General features: G+C 50.1%; 1 protein-coding gene across 1 annotated transcript in view; it reads left to right on the top strand.

The window, feature by feature from the left end:
- Window positions 1-23,713, top strand: part of CRELD1 (cysteine rich with EGF like domains 1) — a 91,977-nt gene that overhangs the window by 15,462 nt on the left and 52,802 nt on the right. The window contains exon 2 of the mRNA XM_069206161.1: window positions 11,334-11,505. Within this exon, the coding sequence (XP_069062262.1) occupies window positions 11,371-11,505 (135 nt within the window). The 5' untranslated portion in view covers window positions 11,334-11,370. The remainder of the gene's footprint in view (window positions 1-11,333; window positions 11,506-23,713) is intronic.

A 23,713-nucleotide genomic window follows, 5' to 3' on the forward strand; every position in this document is an offset into this window, starting at 1 on the left:
TCCGTACTCCAAGCGGGCAAAACTCCACAAACTCTACTGTAGGAGTGGAGTTTACCGCCCACCCCTAATTTCATGTAGCCCCCATGGTACCGACCGTCATTGCTATAGTGCATCTGTAGTCCAGAGGGCATGCAATCTCCTTCATCAGCCTTGAAGCCTGCCTCAAGCACCTGTCTCAATATGGACTCCCTAAATAACTACGGGCCAGATGTAGGTAGTTCCAATTTTGCGAATCGGAAATTGCGAGTCGGTGCGACTCGCAATTTCCGATTCACAAAATCGGATGCAGAACGGTGTCTCAGACACCGTCTGTGAGTTGCTATGGGGTCGCAAAAACCCACCTCATTAATATTAATGAGGTGGGTTGCATTTTGTGACCCCATAGCGTGGCCCTGCACTCACAGGGATGGTGGCCTGCTGAAGACAGCAGACCTCCGTATCTGTGACTGCTTTTTCAATAAAGCAGGTTTTTTATTTTATTTTGCAGCCTGTTTTCCTTAAAGGAAAACGAGTTGCAAAATAAAAAAAATAACAAAACCATTTGGTTTCGGTTTTTCAGAGTAGGCAGTGGTCCATTGGACCACTGCCTGCTCTGAAAAACCCTTTTTGGCAACATTCACAAAGGGGAAGGGGTCCCATCGGGACCCCTTCCCTTTTGCGAATGGGTTACCACCAGTGTCACACTGGTGGTAACTGCGAATTGCTTTGCGACCACATTCGTGGTCACAAAGCAATTTAGCATAGCGATGTGAGTCGCAAATAGGAAGGGGACACCCCTTCCTATTTGCGAGTCGCATTCACAACTTGTGAGTTTGTACTGACTCGCAAATTGTGAATGAGCATCGCGATCGGCATTTTGCATCTGGCCCTAAGTGACCCATCCTAATACCCGCCACATCCCCTGCCTAACACGATTGCTTATTATCATAAATATGTATATGTCCTGTTTCTTACTGCTCAAATATAGATCTCACTTACCACCTCTCAGCCACTCTGTTCTACAGTTTAAGTTAACCATCCAGACTTTCTACTTCTTGTTTGCTCTATCACTCAACCAGCTCTTCCTGTTCCGTGGACCTGGGAGTGAGTCAATGGAGGGAGCAAAACTATAAACATGGATCACTGGCAGTCAATATGCGTATGAAAGGGAAACTACTTTAACCCAGGGAATTATGGGGGTTTCCCCAAAAGAATAGATCATCCTTCCTGTGTAAAGCGGAAAAAAACAGATCGTGAAAGAGTCGCACTCAGATGCCCTTTATTCTACTAAAGTATCACTGGTGGGGTGAACTGGTACAGTTGCAGGTATTTTTTAAATGTTCAAGCAGGGGCGCCCCTCTCTATTGCAGACAAGCGTCGCCCCGCTACTGAAAAGCAGCAGAAAGCCAACCAGTGTCTACCAGCATGCGGCACACCAACCAATGTCCACCATGGTACATGTGGCACACCGACCAGTGTCCACGCATGCAGCATGCCACCCAGTGTCCACACATGTAGAATGCCAACCAATGTCCATTATGGCACATTCAGCATGTCAACCATTGTCCACCATGGCACAAGCAGCACACCAACCAATATCCACCATGGCACATGCAGCACGCTAACCAGCATTCATCATGGCACAAGCAGCATGCCAACCAGTGTCCACCAGCATGGGGCATGGCAAATAATGTCCACCATGGCATATGCAGCATGCCAACCTCATGGCACATGCAGCACCCCAACCCTGGTCCACTGTGGCACATGCAACATGTAAACCAGTGTCCACTGTGGCACACCAACCAGTGTCCAGCATTGCATATGCAGCATGCCAGCCAATGTCCACCATGGCACATGCAGTACGCTAACCAGCGTTCATCATGGCACAACCAGCATGCCAACCATTGTCCACCAGCATACAGCATGGCGACTAATGACCACTATGGCACACACAGCATGCCAACTTCGGTCCAACAAGGCACATGCAGCATGCCAACCCTGGTCCACTGTGGCACATGCAGCATGCCAACCCTGGTCCACTGAGGCACATGCAACATGCCAACCAGTGTCCACCGTGGCACATGTGGCACACCAACCAGTGTCCATCATGGCATATGCAGCAAACCAACCAGTGTCCTCCATGGCATATGCAGCATGCCAACCAGTGTCCACCATGGCACATGTAGCACACCAACCAGTGTCCACCATGGCACATGTAGCACATCAACCAGGGTCCACCAGCATGCAGCATGCAAACCAATTTCCACCATGGCACATGCAGCATGCCAACCAGTGTCCGCCAGCATGCAGCATACCAACTAATGTCCACCATGGCACACGCAGCATGTCAATCAGTTTCCATTGTGGCACATGCAGCATGGTAACTAGAGTCCACCATGGCACATGCGGCACACCAACCAGTGTGCACCCTGGACACGTGGCACACCAACCAGGGTCCAACCTGGCACATGCGGCGCACAAACCAGTGTCAACCATGGCACATGTAGCACGCCAACGAGTACCCACCAGGGCACATGAGGCACACCAACCAGTGCCCACCATGGCACATGTGGCATGCCAACCAGTGTCCACTATGGCACATGCAGCATTCTAACCAGGGTCCACCAGCATGTGGCACACCAACCAACGTCCACCATGGTACATGTGGCACACGACCAGTGTCCACACATGCAGAATTCCAACCAGTGTCCGCACATGTAGCATACCAACCAATGTCCACTATGGAACATGCAGCATGCCAATCAGTGTCCACCACGGCACATGCAGCATGCCAACCAGTGTTCATGGCACAAGCAGCATGCCAACCAGTGTCCATCAGCATGCTTCATGCCTACCATGGTCCAACATGGCACATGCAGCATGCCAACCATGGTCCAACATGGTACATACAGCATGCCAACCAGAGTTCCCCATGGCACATGCAGCATGCCAACCCTGGTCCACTGTGGCACATGCAGCATGCCAACCAGTGTCCACCATGGCACATACAGCATGCCAACCAATGTCCCCATGGCACATGCTGATTGCCAATCAGTGTCCACTATGGCAAATGCAGCATGCCAACCATGGTCCAACATGGCACATGCACCATGCTAACCAGAGTCCACCTTGGCATATGCCACACACCAAGCAGTGTCCACCATGGCACATGCAGCACACCAGCCAGTGTCCACCATGGCACGTGGAGCACGCCAACCAGTGCCCACCCTGGCACATGCGGCACACCAACCAGTGGCCACCATGGCACATGTGGCACATCAACTAATATCTACCATGGCACATGTGACATGCCAACCAGTGTCCACCATGGCACATGTGACATGCCAACCAGTGTCCACCATGGCACATGTGACATGCCAACCACTGACCACCAGCATGTGGCACACCAACCAATGTCACCAGGCAGTATGCCAACCATTATCCACCATGGCGCATGCGGCATGCCAACCAGTGTCCACACTTGCAGCACACCAACCAGAGTCCACCATGGCACATGCAGCATGCCAATCAGCTGTTCCTACAATGAACCTTCAAATGCAGACCTCCTCACATTGTGCACCACTACAGTCGGCAGGAGTGGTATTTCCACCCCCTCAACTCACATTCAATTTCCAGAATCTACCCACCACACGGCAGCAGTGCCTCACAGGAGGAATATGGGCCTCCTGTCCACTGCCTTGATACTAAATACATCCATAATTAGGATGCAATGGGTGGAACTCAAGCATCTCTGGCCCCGGTGCCACTTCACCTCTTGCACAATAGATAGCTGCTCCCTTCCATGGAACCTCCTAGCAGGAGTGTGTAGGGCGCACCTAACAGGAATCATTCAGGGGGAATGGTCTAGAAAGAGTCAACTGACCCAAAGGAATTGTGCTTGCTAAGAAATGATTAACCAGAGCTAAATCCGGTGCACTTAAGCTTTCTTATCTGAGTGTAGAATAAATTATCAACTTTGTGTGCAAAGCAGATGCTGGGCCGAGAAACGCCATTACCTCTGGCTGGAACTGAAACCTGCCATGTAAACAATAAGGGGTGCCTTACCAGGGCAGTGTGGAAGCCTTTTAATAGAGGCTGGTCGGTTATTGAAAACATTATACACATAACAGACAAATCGATCTTATGGTGACCTATATAAAACAGAGTATTAAAGGGAAAGTTTCACAGAAGACATTTGTTTAGCCAGTGAGTGTCCGACAACGCACAATCCAGAATCCCCCAGTCCTTTCCAGTATAACTTCTGTCACTTTGCTTCTAAGTTAAACATCTGGATGTTAACACAGAAAAGCCGCCATCTTTCGCCATCTTTCCCCCTCTTTCCCCCTCCTTGGTACTGTCAGACAAATGTCAAGTGTATCTCTGAGTGAGATCTGACTAATGTGACGGGCTCAACGTCATGCACCCAGAGTTCTTTAAGACTCACTCCCAATCTTGTAAGATCAGTGCCATTGGCTGATTCCACTTAAACTTGTATTAAAACCATATCCAGTTAGTGTACACTCTTCTGTAAAAGGCACCGAACCAGTTTGTGTGGATGCACCAGTGTCCCCCTCACTCCAGGAGTTGTCCAGTCCACGTCCCCATTCTGTTCCTTTGTGCCTTCCTTCACAAGTTCATCAGGGAGCTGAGCCTTGATGGAAGCAACCAGTGCCATCCTCAGATGCTTGCAGACCTAGGCGCAGCCGCTGGCTAGAAGGAACCTTTCTCAATGTTGTGTCCATCTGAGGCTTCATCGCTTCCTCCAGAAGATGGAAGACCTGCAAATAATTGAACAAGTGGTCATGGTAGCAAGCAAACCTATCCATAAAGAGGTGCTCACTGGTGTTGGCTTGCAACATCCTCAGCGATCCTGCAAAAGTTAGTACAACCTCCCGACCAGCCATCACGGCTGAGCTGAAGGACCTGCCTTTCTGCTGCAACTGGTCGTACACCTGCGGAATGCGTTGTAAATGATACCTGCTGAAGGAAACACTGTTGGTTGGAAAAGAAATAGTCAACCACTCATTCTTCTCAAAGTTACTGCACCCCAGGAACATCACGGTGAATTATTCACCACTGCATGACACAGTGAGGGGCAAACACGACAGAAGAGCTCGTTGTCCCCTTACACTGTTGAAAAGTACATGCAGCAATGTAGGAAGTTGTCTCTGTATGTACTATTTCAAAGTAAGAAATAGTGTGCACAGAGTCCAAAGGTTCCCCTTAGAGGTAAGATAGTGGCAAAAAGAGATCATTCTAATGCTCTATTTTGTGGTAGTGTGATCGAGCAGTAGGCTTATCAAAGGAGTAGTGTTAAGCATTTGTTGTACGCACACAGGCAATAAATGAGGAACACACACTCAAATACAATTCCAGGCCAATAGGTTTTGATATAGAAAAATATATTTTCTTAGTTTATTTTAGGAACCACAGGTTCAAGATTTACAAACAATACTTTCAATGAAAGGTATTTCACTCAGGTATCTTAGGAACTTTGAATCATCACAATAGCATGTACAGTTTTGGTAAAAATGTCAATAAGCTATTTTAAAAGTGGACACTGCAAAAATCAACAGTTCCTGGGGGAGGTAAGTAAATGTTACGTTCACATGTAAGTAAAACACTTACAGGGTTCAAAGTTGGGTCCAAGGTAGCCCACCGTTGGGGGTTCAAGGCAACCCCAAAGTTACCACACCAGCAGCTCAGGGCCGGTCAGGTGCAGAGGTCAAAGTGGTGCCCAAAACCCATAGGCTTCAATGGAAATAGGGGTGGCCCGGTTCCAGTCTGCCAGCAGGTAAGTACCCGTGACTTCGGAGGGCAGACCAGGGGGGTTTTGTAGGGCACCGGGGGGGACACAAGCAGGAACAGAAAGTACACCCTCAGCGGCACAGGGGTGGCCAGGTGCAGAGTGCAAACAGGCGTTGGGTTTTCAATAGGAATCAATGGGGAGACCCAGGGGTCTCTTCAACGATGCAGGCAGGCATGGGGGCTCCTCGGGGTAGCTACCACCTGGGCTAGGCAGAGGGTCACTTGGGGGCGCTCCTGCACTGGAGTTCGGTTCCTTCAGGTTCTGGGGGCTGCAGGTGCAGTGTGTTTTCCAGGTGTGGGGTTCCTTGAAGCGGGCAGTCGCGGTCAGGGGGAGCCTTTGGATTTCCTCTGCAGGCGTCGCTGTGGGGGACCAGGGGTGGTCAACTCTGGCTACTCATGGGCTCGCAGTCGCCGGGGAGTCCTCCCTGTAGTGTTAGTTTTCCGCAGGTTGAGCCTGGGGCGTCGGGTGCAGAGTGGAAAGTCTCACGCTTCCGGTGGGAAACATGTGGTCTTTAAAAGTTGCTTCTTTGTTGCAAAGTTGCAGGTTTGTTGAACAGGGCCGCTGTCCTCGGGAGCTTCTTGGTCCTTTTAGATGCAGGGTAGTCCTCTGAGGCTTTAGAGGTCGCTGGACCCTGTGGGATGCGTTGTTGTTGTAGTTTTTCTTGAAGTGGGGAGACAGGCCGGTAGGGCTGGGGCCAAAGCAGTTGGTGTCTCCGTCTTCTCTGCAGGGCTTCAGGTCAGCAGTCCTTCTTCGTCTTCAGGTTGCAGGAATCTGTCTTCCTCGGTTCTAGGAGCCCCTAAATACTCAACTTAGGGGTGTGTTTAGGTCTGGGAGGATAGTAGCCAATGGCTACTAGCCTTGAGGGTGGCTACACCCTCTTTTTGCCTCCTCCCTGTGTGGAGGGGGTCACATCCCTAATCCTATTGGGGAAATCCTCGATCTGCAAGATGGAGGATTTCTAAAAGTCAGAGTCACCTCAGCTCAGGACACCTTAGGGGCTGTCCTGACTGGGGAGAGACTTCTCCTTATTTTTCTCATTATCTCCTCCAGCCTTGCTGCCAAAAGTGGGGGAAGTGGCCGGAGGGGCGGGTAGCTCCACTAGCTGGGATGCCCTGTGGCACTGTAACAAGGGGGGTGAGCCTCACCGCCAGGTGTTACAGTTCATGCCGGGGGAGGTGAGAAGCACCTCCACCCAGTACAGGCTTTGTTCCTGGCCACAGAGTGACAAAGGCACTCTCCCCATGTGGCCAGCAACGTGTCTGGTTTGTGGCAGGCTGGCAAAAACTAGTCAGCCCACACTGGAAGTCGGGTATATTTTCAGGGGGCATCTCTAAGATGCCCTCTGGGTGTATTTTTACAATAAAGTGCACCTTGGCATCAGTGTGCATTTATTGTGCTTAGAAGTTTGATACCAAATGTAGGAAGTTGGCTCTGTATGTACTATTTCAAAGTAAGAAATAGCATGCACAGAGTCCAAGGGTTCCCCGTAGAGATAAGATAGTGGCAAAAAGAGATAATTCTAATGCTCTATTTTGTGGTAGTGTGGTCCAGCAGTAGGCTTATCAGAGGGTAGTGTTAAGCATTTGTTGTACACACACAGGCAATAAATGAGGAACACACACTCAAAGACAATTCCAGGCCAATAGGTTTTTATATAGAAAAATATATTTTCTTAGTTTATTTTAAGAACCACAGGTTCAAGATTTACAAACAATACTTGTATTTCACTCAGGTATCTTAGGAACTTTGAATCATCACAATAGTATGTACAGTTTTGGCAAAAATGGCAATAAGCTATTTTAAAATTGGACACTGCAAAATTTAATAGTTCCTGGGGGAGGTAAGTATTTGTTAGTTTCACAGGTAAGTAAAGCACTTACAGAGTTCAAAGTTGGGTCCAAGGTAGCCCACCGTTGGGGGTTCAGGGCAACCCCAAAGTTACCACACCAGCAGTTCAGGGCCGGTCAGGTGCAGAGGTCAAAGTGGTGCCCAAAACGCGTAGGCTTCAATGGAGATAGGGGTGCCCCGGTTTCAGTCTGCCAGCAGGTAAGTGCCTGTGACTTCGGAGGGCAGACCAAGGGGGGTTTTGTAGGGCACCAGGGGGAATACAAGTCAGCACAGAAAGTACACCCTCAGCGGCACAGGGGCGGCCGGGTGCAGAGTGCAAACAGGCGTCGGGTTTGCAATAGGTTTCAATGGGAGACCCAGGGGTCTCATCAGCGATGCAGGCAGGTAAGGGGGTGGGGCTCCTTGGGGTAGCCACCACCTGGGCTAGGGAGAGGGCCACCTGGGGGTCGCTCCTGCACTGGAGGTCGGATCCTTCAGGTCCTGGGGGCTGCGGGTGCAGTGTGTTTCCCAGGCGTCGGGTTCTTTGAAGCAGGCAGTAGCGGTCAGGGGGAGCCTTTGGATTCCCTCTGCAGGTGTCGCTGTGGGAGCTCAGGGGGGTCAACTCTGGCTACTCGCAGTCGCCGGGGAGTCCTCCCTGTAGTGTTGGTTTTCCGCAGGTCGAGCCGGGGGCGTCTGGTGCAGAGTGGAAAGTCTCATGCTTCCGGCGGGAAACGTGTGGTCTTTAAAAGTTGCTTCTTTGTTGCAAAGTTGTAGTTTCTTTGGAACAGGGCCGCAGTCCTCGGGAGTTCTTGGTCCTTTTAGATGCAGGGTAGTCCTCTAAGGCTTCAGAGGTCGCTGGACCCTGGGTGACACGTCGCTGTTGCAGTTTTTCTTGAAGTGGGCAGACAGGCTGGTAGGGCTGGGGCCAAAGCAGTTGGTGTCTCCGTCTTCTCTGCAGGGCTTCAGGTCAGCATTCCTTCTTTGTCTTCAGGTTGCAGGAATCTATCTTCCTAGGTTCTGGGGGCCCCTAAATACTCAATTTGTGTGTTTAGGTCTGGGGGGTTAGTAGCCAATGGCTACTAGCCCTGAGGGTGGCTACACCCTCTTTGTGCCTCCTCCCTGAGGGTAGGGGGGCACATCCCTAATCCTATTGGGGGAATCCTCCATCTGCAAGATGGAGGATTTCTAAAAGTCAGTCACCTCAGCTCAGGACACCTTAGGGGTTGTCCTGACTAGCCAGTGACTCCTCCTTGTTTTTCTCATTATCTCCTCCGGCCTTGCCGCCAAAAGTGGGGCCGTGGCCAGAGGGGGCGGGCATCTCCACTAGCTGTGATGCCCTGTGGCACTGTAACAAAGGGGGTGAGCCTTTGAGGCTCACCCCCAGGTGTTACAGTTCCTGCAGGGGGAGGTGAGAAGCACCTCCACCCAGTACAGGCTTTGTTCCTGGCCACAGAGTGACAAAGGCACTCTCCCATTGTGGCCAGAAACATGTCTGGTGTGTGGCAGGCTGGTGAAGCTAGTCAGCCCACACTGGAAGTCGGGTATGTTTTCAGGGGGCATCTCTAAGATTCCCTCAGGGTGTATTTCACAATAAAATGTACACTGACATAAGTGTGCATTTATTGTGCTGAGAAGTTTGATACCAAACTTCCCAGTTTTCAGTGTAGCCATTATGGTGCTGTGAAGTTCGTGTATGACAGACTCCCAGACCATATATTTTTATGGCTACCCTGCACTTACAATGTCTAGGGTTTTGCTTAGACACTGTAGGTGCATAGTGCTTATGCAGCTATGCCCTCACCTGTGGTATAGTGCACCCTGCCTTAGGGCTGTAAGGCCTGGTAGAGTGGTGACTTATCTATGCCATAGGCAGTGTGAGGTTGGCATGGCACTCTGAGGGGGGTGCCATGTTTACTTAGTCTTTTTCTCCCCACCAGCACACACAAGCTGGCAAGCAGTGTGTCTGTGCTGAGTGAGGGGTCCCCAGGGTGCCATAAGACAAGCTGCAGCCCTTAGAGACCTTCCCTGGCTTCAGGGCCCTTGGTACGAGGGGTGCCAGTTACAAGGGACTTACCTGGATGCCAGGGTGTTCCAATTGTGGAGACAAAGGTACAGGTTAGGGAAAGAACACTGGTGCTGGGGCCTGGTTAGCAGGCCTCAGCACACTTTCAAATCATAACTTGGCATCAGCAAAGGCATAAAGTCAGGGGGTAACCATGCCAAGGAGGCATTTCCTTACACCAAACTTCACAGTTTTCAGTATAGCCATTATGGTGCTGTGGAGTTCGTGTTTGACAGACTCCCATACCATATACTCTCATGGCTACCCTGCACTTACAATGTCTAAGGTTTTGCTCAGACACTGTAGGGGCATAGTGCTCATGCACCTATGCCCTCACCTGTGGTATAGTGCACCCTGCCTTAGGGCTGTAAGGCCTGCTAGAGGGGTAACTTACCTATGCCATAGGCAGTGTGAGGTTGGCATGGCACCCTGAGGGGAGTGCCATGTCGACTTCGTCATTTTCTCCCCACCAGCACACACAAGCTGGCAAGCAGTGTGTCTGTGCTGAGTGAGGGGTCCCTAGGGTGGCATAAGACATGCTGCAGCCCTTAAAGACCTTCCCTGGCATCAGGGCCCTTGGTACCAGTTACAAGGAACTTACCTGGGTGCCAGGTCTGTGCCAATTGTGGAGACAAAGGTACAGTTTAGGGAAAGAACACTGGTACTGGGGCCTGGTTAGCAGGCCTCAGCATACTTTCAAATCATAACTTGGCATCAGCAAAGGCAAAAAGTCAAGGGGTAACCATGCCAAGGAGGCATTTCCTTACAAGCACTCAAACATGTTGACATTTAATGCGGGATATGACACTGTAAGCCACAGAGGATTGTTCAACTGGGGCAAACAGCAGGATTCTCTGACGCATCACTAGAGTAAACACAATGATTCTTCTAAAGCTGCTAAACAACAAGTGGGTCATATGAAATGTAACAACAAGGTGTGTTGTGGAGCATCCCAAGGTTCCCCTCCTTAAAGCCTAGTCTTTAGCATACATGCTCTCACAGGCTTCTGAGATGTTTAGAAGGACCATGGACCATTCTCCGCATCTTGAAAGCGCATATAAGCATCAAGGGCATTGTGGTCCTCTGGTTCCCTTTATTCTGCTTGTTCTCAGTTTCTCTTGGCAGGAAGCACAGGGCCCCCAAGTGTCCCAGCTCTTCAGAGGTAAGTTAGGGTGTCAATCCTGCCTCCTCTACTTCTCAATCTGTACAGAGGGACCCCTCGTTTCCTGGTGGCTGTCAATGTTTACCAAGTCATTGAAGGCACCCAGATATAACAGTGTGTCCCATACATCTGCTGTGTGTGTCTGACCCACAGATGAGCCTAGGCAGGTGCTCTCTCTTAGTATAGGCACTGATTCAAGAGACCCAGTTATTGCCCTTGGCTGCCCACTCACTCTGCAGGGAGGGGCCCATACATTAGTTAACAGAGTAATGTCATCTAGTCAGGCAGATGTGTCCAGGGGCCCCGCCCACTGCGTCCTGAAAGAGATCCTGTAGGGTTACATGTCTCTTAGCAGTATCCTACAGGCTGTTAGTGATCACATTTAGTGCAGAAACATAAATCTGCCCCAAAGTTCTGCCCTCTTGGTGGCACTGTAAGGTTACCAGCTGACCACACTACTCTCCTCACTCTTACGATTGCCTCTCTTCCTGCAGGTTGCTGCTTCCAAGGAGCACTGGCCTGGTGAACGACATGGCGCGGGGAAGGCTGTCTGGCCTGCAGGAGGTCTGTGCCCTCCTGGGAGCCCTTCTCTTTCTGCTGCATCCTGGGATCTCCAAGCAGGAGCCCTGCCAGACCTGCAGGCACCTTGTCAACAACTTCAAGAAGGTGGGTGCCAACAATCTACAAAATAACGCTTAGGTTGAATAAATAACCTTTACTTATGTATACTTTATGTACAAATAGGTGACTGTACACCTGCAGGCATTAAAGCAATAATATCAGTCATTTTATTTGTGGCATGAACTGTGGCACAGATCTAGACTTCTTGTGTTATTTTTTTTTTTTTTTTTTTTTTTTTTCTTGCTGCATGTATATAACGATTACAATTTGCATGGGTTTTTAGCTACATGGAGTGACTCGGTTGGCTGGTTTCTTTGGACTGCAAGCCTGCTTCAGTATTTAAATGTTTAATTTCCACCCCACTGTGGCTCCTTCATCACCTCTCCACCCTTTACAAAGTCCTCATCTCAGACTTCATCTGTCCTACTAGCTGCAACAGGACCAGATCATGACAGAAGTTCTAGGTGGTATGCAACAAGACAATTCTCTTGCTGTCTGCTCCCTCCAGCCTGTCATACTTGCATGGTCCACTTCCACCTGGCTGCTCAAATCTGGCAGGCAGAGTTCAGATTTTTGATGTGGCTCCTCCCGCAGGAGATGGTTGGAGAGCTCTGCGTACACTGTTACGTTATCTTGGCTATTTTGAGAGGCTGTTCTTCGAAATGTTGCAGTCACAGCCACATAACTCCATCTCTTCCACGTGGATTGTTTGGAGAATGACAGAGTCCAGAATTCCCTAGTTGACCTCCCTGAACTTTTACTGGGATGAGTCAAGTGAAGAAACAGATCTGACTTTGCATTGAGTGAAATGTCCAGCCTGGCATCCTTTCCCCTTCGAGAATCTCATTTTAAGTCCTTTTGAAGCTTCACTGCTTCCTCCAGAAGATGGAAGGTTTGCAAATAATTGCACAGGTGATGAGCCTAAGCCTTGCGTTTCACCGATCATGGTAGCAAGCAAGCCTATCCATAAAGATGTGCGCGCATGTGTTGGCTTGCAACATCCTCAACGATCCTTCAAAACTTAGTACAACCTCACGACCATCATCGTTGTAGTTGTCAACTAAGAAGAACTTCTATTTAGGATCTCACCAGATATATGTCCCCCATAACTTCACATACATCAAAAAATGCTCCACCCACGGTACCTTCTAAGGTACACGCTACTCAGTATATTCTTCTGCTTCAAGCAGGGTTCTGGCCCTACAAGGGTGCTCAAGATTTGTCAACATTCTGTTAGTTCCTCCATAGTCGACCATCTCCCAGGTTTCTCTGAATGTTCACTCACCAGTAAGCAAACGTCTTGACGCTATATCGTTCGTTGAAGTACGCTACAGGTGTAATTGGCTTTATTCGGCTAGGTGATGGATTAATGTGTGCATGCCCAAATGGAGCTGACATTTCCACAACAGACTGCGGCTGATGTGTAAAGCTGCCGCGTACAGTGACTGGAAACCCAAAATTCAGATTTAGGGGGTAGGGAGGGAGTGTGCGTCCACAGTGGCGCCACCAGTAAGGAAAGCCTGCATGCCCTTCAAGCCTGGGCAGTTTAGTGTCACACCTTTTAATCACTCCCTCGTCACTGCTCGGAGAAGGACCCAGTTTGTCACTTGGAACATTACGCTTCTCAGAGTCGTACAGGGACTCGCTGCACTGGTCCTGCGCGTGGCAGCGACCCCTACCGAGGAAGCCTGGTCTGAACTGAGCCATTGACGAGGCAAATACTGTTACCTGAGCGCCTGGTGGCTGGACAGCACCTTTCCATGTGTGGAATGTGCACATTTTCTGGCTGCTTTTGTAGATGTTTCTCCAAACATATTAATGCATGAGTGGTTCTGCATGTCCTAAATGCACATGCTGTTACCAGCACGGTAGACACGTGGTTCATCATGTGACCATGAGCCTCCTGCAGGTAAAAAGAAAGTGCATTCCCTCCCTCTGCACTGGGGCTGGACTGGCACTCAGATGGAGCCTTGGCCAATGCTGTCCTCCCAGCCCCCAATCTGCATGAATGGAGCGTGCACAGCAGGTGAGCCCAAACTCTGCAGGAGGGGTGTGGAGGGGTCTCTCTCAAGAACTTTACAAACACTGGGGGAAATGGGGTGCTGTAAGGAAAAGGTGGACGTAATGGGCCTGATTCACAAAGGTAAAGTTAGACTTTTGGTCTAACTTTTTGGTTACCTTTTTGAATCAGGCCCCTTGGCTCTAACAGTAGGAAATTCCGAATTTCATATTTTGGTGGAGTTTGTGAAGGAATATAAACCATGTACTCCACTTACTTGGGATGAGCACAATCTTATCAGCCCGGTTGAAATGGGTTATCAGCACCATATTCCTACAGTTTCTTTCCAAATACCACCAGCGATCTCAAGAAGAGGATGTCAGTGAATGTGAGATTAACCAAAGACATAAAAGACAGACTTGCCACCAGTAGGCAGCCACCAGTAGGCAACCAGCCACCAGTAGAATAGACCCACCAATGTACAAACCATTTCCCAAACTGTTGCACAATGGCTCATGACTGTTGGAATGAGGTTTTGGAATCCAAGACATGGCTTTGTTCGATAAACATAGGTATCTTTCAACGATCACGGACATATTTTGCCCTGCTTTGGCATTGTTGTTGTGGAGCCGTTGCTATGCTTGAAGGGTTATGGCGTGCAAAAGAAGGGCAACATTAAACTAACGACAACGCGTGGCTTCTGGCTTTCCCGATGCAACTTCCATCCAACTACTGAAGACCAAACCTGTCTTTAGAAAGCTGTGCAGTCCTGTCTATGTTGCTTCCCCTGAGAGACCCACAATCTGAAAGTGTTCCGTGATTCTGGTGATATTCAACCACTGCTTAATTTGAGCCGGTGTTTTCTGGTACTAGGCACCCGCACTTAGTTGTCAACGCCGGCACTTATGACAGTCTGCCACAAGGTGGCGCTGTCTGTCTAATTTAGAAATGAGCGCAACACCACTTCTTTATTAATTCAATATACATTAAAAATGACCATTACCTGCCACTGAATCCATTCTTATAGCTTTGGGGGCCGAGTAGTCCGAACTGTCGCACTTGTAGGAGTGTGATGATGATAGCTGTGTTGATACTGTAATTGGAGGCTCGGGCAAGGGCACTGGGCGGCACAAGTGGAAATGGCCTCCTGACAAGGCCCTGGCACTAATTTCTGTACAGATTAAGCACTGCGTTCACCAGAACACGCTTAGTTAGGCAGTGGGTTCAGCTCACTCATTCCATGTAGTCTGACAACTGGTAGTTGTTGGCGACTGAATGATGGTCCATGGGCTCGTGCCTTTTTGCTGAACCCCTGATGGGAGGCGATCTACTTCCTTCTGCTGTATAATCCTTGTAGAAGTCTAGTACTGGGGCCCTTGCTGGCTCCCATGTGTGGGTTGAAGCCTTTTGTGTGTATTTACACACGTATAGCATGGTTAGGAGAACCTGGGTAGTAAACACTGTGTTCTTTGAGGACACAACTAGTGTACTTACACAAAATGGTAGCTCGCTTACCCGCGGTCTTTGCCCTCTCTGTGGGCGTCATGATGTTGCCGCTGATTTTCCAGGCCCTTTGGTTTAGAGGCCCATTAGGGTTCACTCCTTATTCCTTTCATTCCTCTGCTTAGACAATTTTTGCACATTGAGATACCCAAGCCCCATTGCCTGGCACAAGGGGTGCATTGCTGTTACCCCAGGAACCAGAAGCTCCTCGGCCAAGGCCACTTGGCCCTAACCAACACCTTTTGGACCATTCGTTGCCGTACTCCCAGCCAGAGAAGACAAGAAGAGTTGGCCCATGAAAATGCTTCATGCTGGAAGGCTAAGCCACTTTAAATTTGAGAAAGTCATAACTTTAGGATGTCTCTGGGTTCTCGTTACTCTCCTGAAGCAGGATAAATATGTCTATTAACTTCTATGGGTCTGAACTTTGAGAAAACTGCCTTCCCTGGCTCTGAGAGATGCCTTATCTAGGATCAAGCTCTGCTGGTGTCCTCCAGAGGAAGCACTGCTGCTGGGCCCTAATTTAGAAGGATAGACCTGCCCAGAGTGAAGAGTAGACTAGGCCCATCACCAAGACCCAATACACAACTTATCTGACACCTCAGGGAGCTGAGTCATAGAAGTCAAGGCCCCTAGAGTCAAGCTGACTTAAACCATTTCAAGAAGTAACTGCTCCATCTTAGATCAAGGAGCTGCAAAGAATCATTCCTAAACTGAATGTCTACTGAGTCCACAAGATCATTCATCCCACAGGAGATCCCAACCTGCCCAAATACATCCACAGCGAACCATGGGCACCTTTCCTCTTCCCCGGAGTTCTTGGGTAGGGTCCTGTTGGTTTCTCTGATCCTGGAAATCCTGTTCATGCCCCTTCTAGCTCTTTCATTAGAGACAAATGCATATGTAAAGCTGTGATTGGCCCTGACCTACTCCCATTCACTAGTGTTTAAACTTGTGGGTCCATGATTGCACCTTGACCTGTGGATGTCTCCACTGCAGATAATCTTGACTGTGATCACCCAGTTGTGGGGTAAGGGGCCCTGAACGTTAATACCAGCAGAGGACATTGTTATGGGTAATTTTACCATCCAGAACCCCAGTCCCTCGAAGAGACTTCTAACCAGATGTGACTATACTCAGTCACCCCCTCTCCCACCCCACTCTCCCATACTTGTTAAATGGACAATCAGACTTTGTGTTAACCAGCCTTCAGCACCCTGGACTCGCGTTTTACACATGGGTGAGATTTTAATACAAATGGGGATGGCGGGTCTTTATTTGTCTTTTAGAATTTTTGAAAAGTTTTGTGGGAAACTCTGCAGCACATGTTCCAACCCACTGAGTTGTTCCACTTTGCAACCAAAAGAATGAGATAACCAGGGCATCTCATGTTGAACTTCTATTGTTTGTCTACACCTGGCACCTCTTCCCTCATGAAGCACCCTTTGTGCTTTTAGGTCTGGCTTGATTTTAACTAGACCAGGAAGAAATCTTTCTTAACCCAGTAAAATTGTGCATAATTTCCAGTGTTCTGCATTACTCTTCTTACGCAAAATTAAGTTATTAATCCTCGTCATCTAAATTCAAGTCCTTTCAGGGAAAAATCCTCTTGCAAAAGCACTGGCCAAAACAAACAACACAAGCAGATACTATTTACGATATTTGTATTTTTAGGCTACTTTGTTGCGCAAAATGCATTCTTCCATCCTAAATAAATACAAGGATACATTCTGCGCCAAAATATGGAGCTAAAAACCATCTCATCTCATTTTCCAGATTTTTTTCAGAAATTTTGTTTACATAATTAAAAGAGAATTGGGCAGGTGTCTCATACCCTTAATTTTAACTGTTCTGTTTTGCTGACATACAAATCAAGTGCCATTTCATTTACAAGTTATCAGTCTGACTGAACATTTGAGTCTGAGTTAGTTTAGACTGCAGCATCTCCAAACTGCACCTCTTGCCCCTCTCTCCCCCTTTTCCGCAAATCCACCCCTCCCACAGTGAGCCTTGGCTGTTCAGCCTCGTCACCACTGGGAAGTGTCAGCCTCAAGAATGTGACCTCGTTAACTACTCTTAGGGCCTTTGAGACACTAGTGGTAAGAAACACGGACCACTCTCGGACCCTCGGCATCATTCTGGACAACAAGCTAACCTGGATGAATCAGGTCAGCTCTCTCCTCCTCCTGCTTCTTCATCCCCTGCATACTTCGTAGGATATTCAAATGGCTACTCCAAAGCTCAAGATGTGCCGTCACCCAGGACCTCATCTCCAGCTGACTGGACTATGGCAACGGTCTCTACTCAGAGATCGCAGCTCACCTCTTCGGACGACTACAGACCATACAGGACGCTGTAGCCAGACTCGTCCTTGATCTTCTTAGATAGACACACATCACCCCCTACCTCAGGGATCTCCACTGACTCCCTGTACAGAAACGATGCCAGTTCATGCTCCTGATCCACACGTCAAGGCCCTACACAACCGTGGACCCGCCTTCATCAACCACTTTCTGAACTCCCATCAGGCACCAGACACCCCTGCTTCATTTCACTTTCCTTAACCTTCATCCCGTGCATCTGATGTAGCAGGTGCAGAGGTCGCTCCTTCACGTACCTAGCAGCAAAGACATGGAACGAGCTACCCTTTCATCTCCAGACTATCTCACCTCTTACCAATTTCCAAAAGTCTCCGAAGACCTGGCTATTTGGCTAATCAACTCGCCCCTGCCAGCGCCTGGATACCCTTCCAGGAGACTGGAAGTGCTATACAATTTACTGATTGATGAATTTCCCAGCATGTCGTTCCTTGAAGTAGCACCGCATATTGCCAATGATGATTTATTTATTTTTTTATTGTTTGAGTAGCAATACCAGCACGGGGCTAAGCAGCCGATTGTGTATGCATCACTGGCATGGTGGCTCCTCAAACAGCTCTACGTATTATGTGAAGCCCACCATTGCAAGTATGGGATTTACAGCGATTTCCTTGTGTCTTGCGGCTCCTATGGTCGTGCAGCTTGCATGTCTCCTGTAGCCAGGTCGAGAGTGGAGTATTGTTCTAGTGAGATCATGGGGCCACCCCACACCAGGATCCCATTGAGGCAGGCTGCCTTTGTTATCTATAGCTTCCAGTGAGCCGTACCCTGGATCATGGCCTTAGATGGTCGTACAACAAACCCAGGGAGCTGCCCTGGTGGCCACCTGAATCCTGCCATCTGTGCAGCTGGGGCACAGGTTGCCTTTCTCTGGTGTATGAGTTGTCTCTGGCTTCTGCCCAGCCTTGCCTGGATCACAGCCTCAGGCTCACGGAGCTACCCTAGTGGGTATTTCAATCCTCCCACCCATAGACCAGGGGCAAAGGCATGGGCGTCGATTCACAAAAATACCTGGGCTAGCCAAAGTGACATCATGTCACCTTTGACCCGGTGGCATCATTAGAAGTGACATCACCACACCTTTGACACAGAATTTCACACACCGCTGAAAAAGCACCACTCTGGTCATGCCCATGGAACACAGCCCTGCCAAGTTTCCCAGGTCCATGCTTGATGTGCGGCTCCAGTCCAGGTTTTTCCTTTTGATTCCGGTACTTGTTGTCCGGTTTATTCCATTATAAAACATGACTACAAATCCCAGAACTCAGAGGAAAAAAATCTGGACTGGCGCAGCACATCATGCTTGGACCTGGGAAAGTTGGCAGCTATGAGAACAAACAATCAATTCCAAGTAAGGCTCGTGGCAACTGACCACTGTTTCAGCCAAGTACTCCCACGCTGTGTATCATACTATCAATGCCCTGTGTGCTTTGGCTTCTCATCAGTTAGACAAAGCACTATGTAATCAAATCAAATCAAATCATTAACATTTATAAAGCGCGCTACTCACCCGTGCGGGTCTCAAGGCGCTAGGGGAAAAAGGGGGGGTTATCGCTGCTCGAACAGCCAGGTCTTTAGGAGTCTCCGGAAAGCGGAGTGGTCCTGGGTGGTCCTGAGGCTGGTGGGGAGGGAGTTCCAGGTCTTGGCCGCCAGGAAGGAGAAAGATCTCCCACCCGCCGTGGAGCGGCAGATGCGAGGGACAGCAGCGAGTGCGAGGCCAGAGGAGCGGAGGAGGCGGGTGGGGACGTAGAAGCTGAGGCGTCTGTTGAGGTATTCCGGTCCCTTGTCGTGGAGGGCTTTGTGTGCGTGGGTGAGAAGTCGGAAGGTGATCCTTTTGCTGACAGGGAGCCAGTGCAGGTGTCTCAGGTGTGCGGAGATGTGGCTGCTGCGGGGTATGTCGAGGATGAGGCGGGCCGAGGCGTTTTGAATGCGTTGCAGGCGATTTTGGAGTTTGGCTGTGGTCCCGGCGTAGAGGGTGTTGCCGTAGTCCAGGCGGCTCGTGACGAGGGCGTGGGTCACGGTTTTTCTGGTGTCGGCGGGGATCCAGCGGAAGATCTTGCGGAGCATGCGGAGGGTGAGGAAGCAGGCGGATGACACGGCGTTGACTTGCTTGGTCATGGTGAGAAGAGGGTCCAAGATGAAGCCGAGGTTGCGGGCGTGGTCTGTGGGGGTCGGTGCGGTGCCGAGGGCTGTGGGCCACCAGGAGTCGTCCCAGGCGGACGGGGTGTTGCCGAGGATGAGGACTTCCGTTTTTTCAGAGTTCAGCTTTAGGCGGCTGAGCCTCATCCAATCTGCGATGTCCTTCATACCCTCTTTTAGGTTGGTCTTGGCGCTGGCGAGGTTCTTGGTGAGGGAGAGTATAAGTTGCGTGTCGTCGGCGTAGGAGGTGATGATGATGTCGTGCTTGCGTACGATGTTGGCGAGGGGGCTCATGTAGACATTGAAGAGTGTCGGGCTGAGTGATGAGCCTTTGGGTACGCCGCAGATGATCTCGGTGGGTTCTGAGCGAAACGGAGGGAGGTAAACTCTTTGGGAACGGTTTGAGAGGAAGGAGGCGATCCAGTCCAGGGCCTGGCCTTGGATTCCGGTGGAGCGGAGGCGGGTGATTAGGGTGCGGTGACAGACGGTGTCAAAGGCAGCCGAGAGGTCGAGCAGAATGAGGGCGACTGTTTCACCGTTGTCCATCAGGGTTCTGATGTCGTCAGTGACTGTTAAGTATTGCTTAACCTATATTAAAATTACAAAAGGGAGTCATAACCCTACCTCGGAAAGTTCACACATGATGATGCTTAATTTGCCTTTTCTTGCTGTATATTTCAGTCAACCACATTGCACAATTTGAGTAAAACCTCACACATGAGCAAATTAAAAATAAGAAAATGTCAAAAATAGGCAAAGTGAACGCTCGGCCGTTGTGTAGTGCTGAGAGAGGTCACACACCCGAGGAATAAGAGTAAATGGGAAAAGTAAACAGAAAAGACAAACTATGAACTGCTACAGCCCCATCTGCAGGACAACACCTACAGTGCTTAGCAGAGCTTGGGGCCTGCAAGCGCTTGACGAGCCTACTGCCGGCTGACAGTGTGAAACAGTGACAAGTTTCAGCTGCTTTCTATCCCCCAGCCTGGAGCACCTGCTTAAAGAAATAAAAAGATCCCAAGTTTGTTTTTTATTTACCTTCGGCTATCGGAGAGTTTAACTTCTCAGTGAAAGGTACTGCCTTTGTTTCCCCTGAGGCCAGGGGTCGCAAGAGAAGTGCCAGGTGTAGCAAGGGGTAAGCCAGGGGTCGCAGCTGCGACCCTTAAATGATGTCAAAGGGAACAGGCTGCCTTTCTTCGGTGTTTGGGTTGCACCTGGGCTCTGCCCGGCCTTGTCTGCATTAAAGCCTCAGGACTAACGATCTACCCTGGTGGGCACCTGAATCCTGCCATCCATGGACCAGGGGCACAGTTAGCCTCTCTTCGGTGTGTGGATTACCTCTAGGCTCTGCCCAGCCTTGTCTGGATTAAGGCCTCGGGGCTAAGGATCTATCCTGGTGGGCACCTGAATCCTGTCATCCATGGACCGGGGCACAGGTTGCCTCTCTTCGGCGTGGATTGCCTCTGGGCTCTGCCCAGCCTTCTCTGGATTTAGGCTTCAGGACCAAGGAGCTACCCTGGTGGGCACCTGAATCCAGCCATCCATGGACCAGGTGCACAGGCTGTCTCTCCTCAGTGTGGATTGCCTCTGGGCTCTGCCCAGCCTTGTCTGGATTAAGGCCTCAGGGCTAAGGATCTACCCTGGTGGCCACCTGAATCCTGCCATCCATGGACCAGGGGCACAGGTTGCCTCTCTTTGGTGTGTGGATTGCATCTGGGCTCTGCCAAGCCTTGTCTGGATTAAGGCCTCAGGGCTAAGGATCTATCCTGGTGGGCACCTGAATCCTGTCATACTTGGACCGGGGCACAGGCTCTCTCTCCTCAGTGTGGATTGCCTCTGGGCTCTGCGCAGCCTTGTCTGGATTAAGGCCTCAGGACCAAGGAGCTACCCTGGTAGGCACCTGAATCCATCCATCCATGGACCAGGGGCACATGCTGTCTCTCCTCGGTGTGTGGGTTGCCTCTGGGCTCTGCCCAGCCTTGTCTGGATTAAGGCCTCATGAACAATGAGCTACCCTTGTGGGCACCTGAATCCAGCCATCCATGTGCCCCATGGACCAGGGGGCACCGGTTGCCTCTCTACGGTATGTGGGTTGCCTCTGGCCTCGCCTAAGATGAGAAGTGAAGCTCTGTTGGGACCCCTGTAAACACCCCCCTCCATCAGGCACCCCTCACCGGAGCTCTCCCCAGGAGGTCTGCTTCTCGGTGCAGACAGGAGTGGGCTGGGAGCTGAACGCAGCCCTGGAACAGGCCTCTGCGCCTCCCCAGGTGAAGGCAGCCTGTGGCTCACTGAGAAGATTTGGCAGTCTCAAGCTGGAGATTACGGGAATTCCGAAGTGCAATTAATCAAATATGTTTAATCAAAAACCTGATTATTATCCGCTCTGAATCAAAACCTATGAAATATTTCAATATTCGTGGAGTGGAATATTTTTTCCTTGCGTAGTTCAGAGTCGGGCACAACGTCCCCTGAGCATTATTTCGCCGCAGCAGCAAATCATGCTGGGGGGCTGGATGGTAGAATCATCCTTCAGAGCCCTTTGCTCCCCCTCCCCCACAAGGCATCCCCAAGGTAGGGCTTGGGGGCTGGTGGGGGGGGGTGATGGGGGTCTCTGTGTCCCTCATGGCCACTGAAGCCTGTGGCACCGACATGTGCATCACTGATCCCCCTCCGAAGACCCTGTTGTTATGTTTGGAACCTCCAGGAGGTACCAAGTGGGGAGGGGTGTTTGCTGGATCGCGTGTTGTGTAACGCGATGCAGCCAGTGGTTACCCCTGCTCCCAGGGGATTTGTGGTTGAGCCCCGTACGCGGGGCGAGAGTTAATAAAAAGACCGGGTTGGCGTTGCGCCAGGGAGTCCGGGAGCCGATGAAACCAACCATGTGTGCGTGTATGTAATTTTACAATTCCCCAGGCCTGCACACCGTCCGAGTGCGGGAGTCATTGGCAAGCTGAAGGCGGGTGTGACCCACCCTATACAATATATAACAAAATTGGCGACGAGGGTACCAAAAGGAAAAGAACTCACGTGGAGTGCAGAGCGGCAGGCTAGCCCCTGCACGGCAGCACCTTCGCGCTGTGACGGGCCCAACACGACGACGGGAGTCGGGAGGACCGCAGCAAAAAGGCGGAGGCTCAGCACGGGGATCTCCGTGTCAACGGAGCGACGCGGGTGATACAGGAAGACGCGCGCACGGAAAGCGCACGTTCTCCCGTCCCCGGTTGGCGTCCAGAGACAGGCAGGCAGCGCGGCAGCAACAAAAAAAAGGTGAGGAGAGAGCTGCAAATCGTCAAGGAAAAGCGAGCACCATTACAGAAAGGAGAGGGGGGCCACAAGCATGAAAAAAAAAATATAAAAGAGGGACATAACGCCAGACAAACATCAGAAAAGAATCTCTCATCATCATAAAAAAATAAATAAAAAAAAAAACGTTTATCAAGAATAAATAAAATAAAAGAAGAGGGAAACAAGCACAAGCCACAGCATAGGGAGGAACGATATATACAAGGGGCGGACAAAGGAGCAAAGAGAAAGAATGGCCACTTTTCCAGTCATAGAGCCTTTTATTATGGAAGGGCCCCCATCAGCGCAAACCGCCAAATGGAAATCCTGGGTGGAGCGTCTAGAGAACTATTTTGCAGCTGTTGCACTAGACCCAGATAGGCAAAGACCGATGCTTCTTCATATGGGCGGAGCGATGCTACACAAGATTAGCAAGACAGTGACTGAAGAAGGACCACCATTCACGTACAGAACCCTAAAAAGGGCGATAACAGTTTATTTTCAACCAATGGCAAATCCTGACTATGAACGTTTTCTATTACGACAAGCCAGACAGCACGCAGATGAGTCGGTAGACACGTACTATGCAAGGTTAAAGGAACTGGCAAGCACATGCACTTTACCTGACCCGGAGGATGAAATAAGAGCGCAGTTCATACAAGGATGCCACTCAACGAAACTGAGAGAACATATACTTCAGACCCCAGGCATGACAATGGCCAACATGCTAACGATGGGCAGGTCGAAGGAGTTGTCGAGGGTAAGAGCAGCACACATGGAATCGGCGCTCGCACAGACCATAAAAACAGAACCAATAAATGTCATTGCCTCAGGCACCACGACAAAAAGAAAGGACAAGACAAGACCGACAGGCACAAACCGAGCATGCTACATGTGCGGAGGAACATTTCCACACCAAGGTAAATGCCCAGCCTTGGGAAAGCAGTGCGCA

This window comes from Pleurodeles waltl, chromosome 9, assembly GCF_031143425.1.
Source record: "Pleurodeles waltl isolate 20211129_DDA chromosome 9, aPleWal1.hap1.20221129, whole genome shotgun sequence".
NCBI classification, from domain to species: domain Eukaryota; kingdom Metazoa; phylum Chordata; class Amphibia; order Caudata; family Salamandridae; genus Pleurodeles; species Pleurodeles waltl.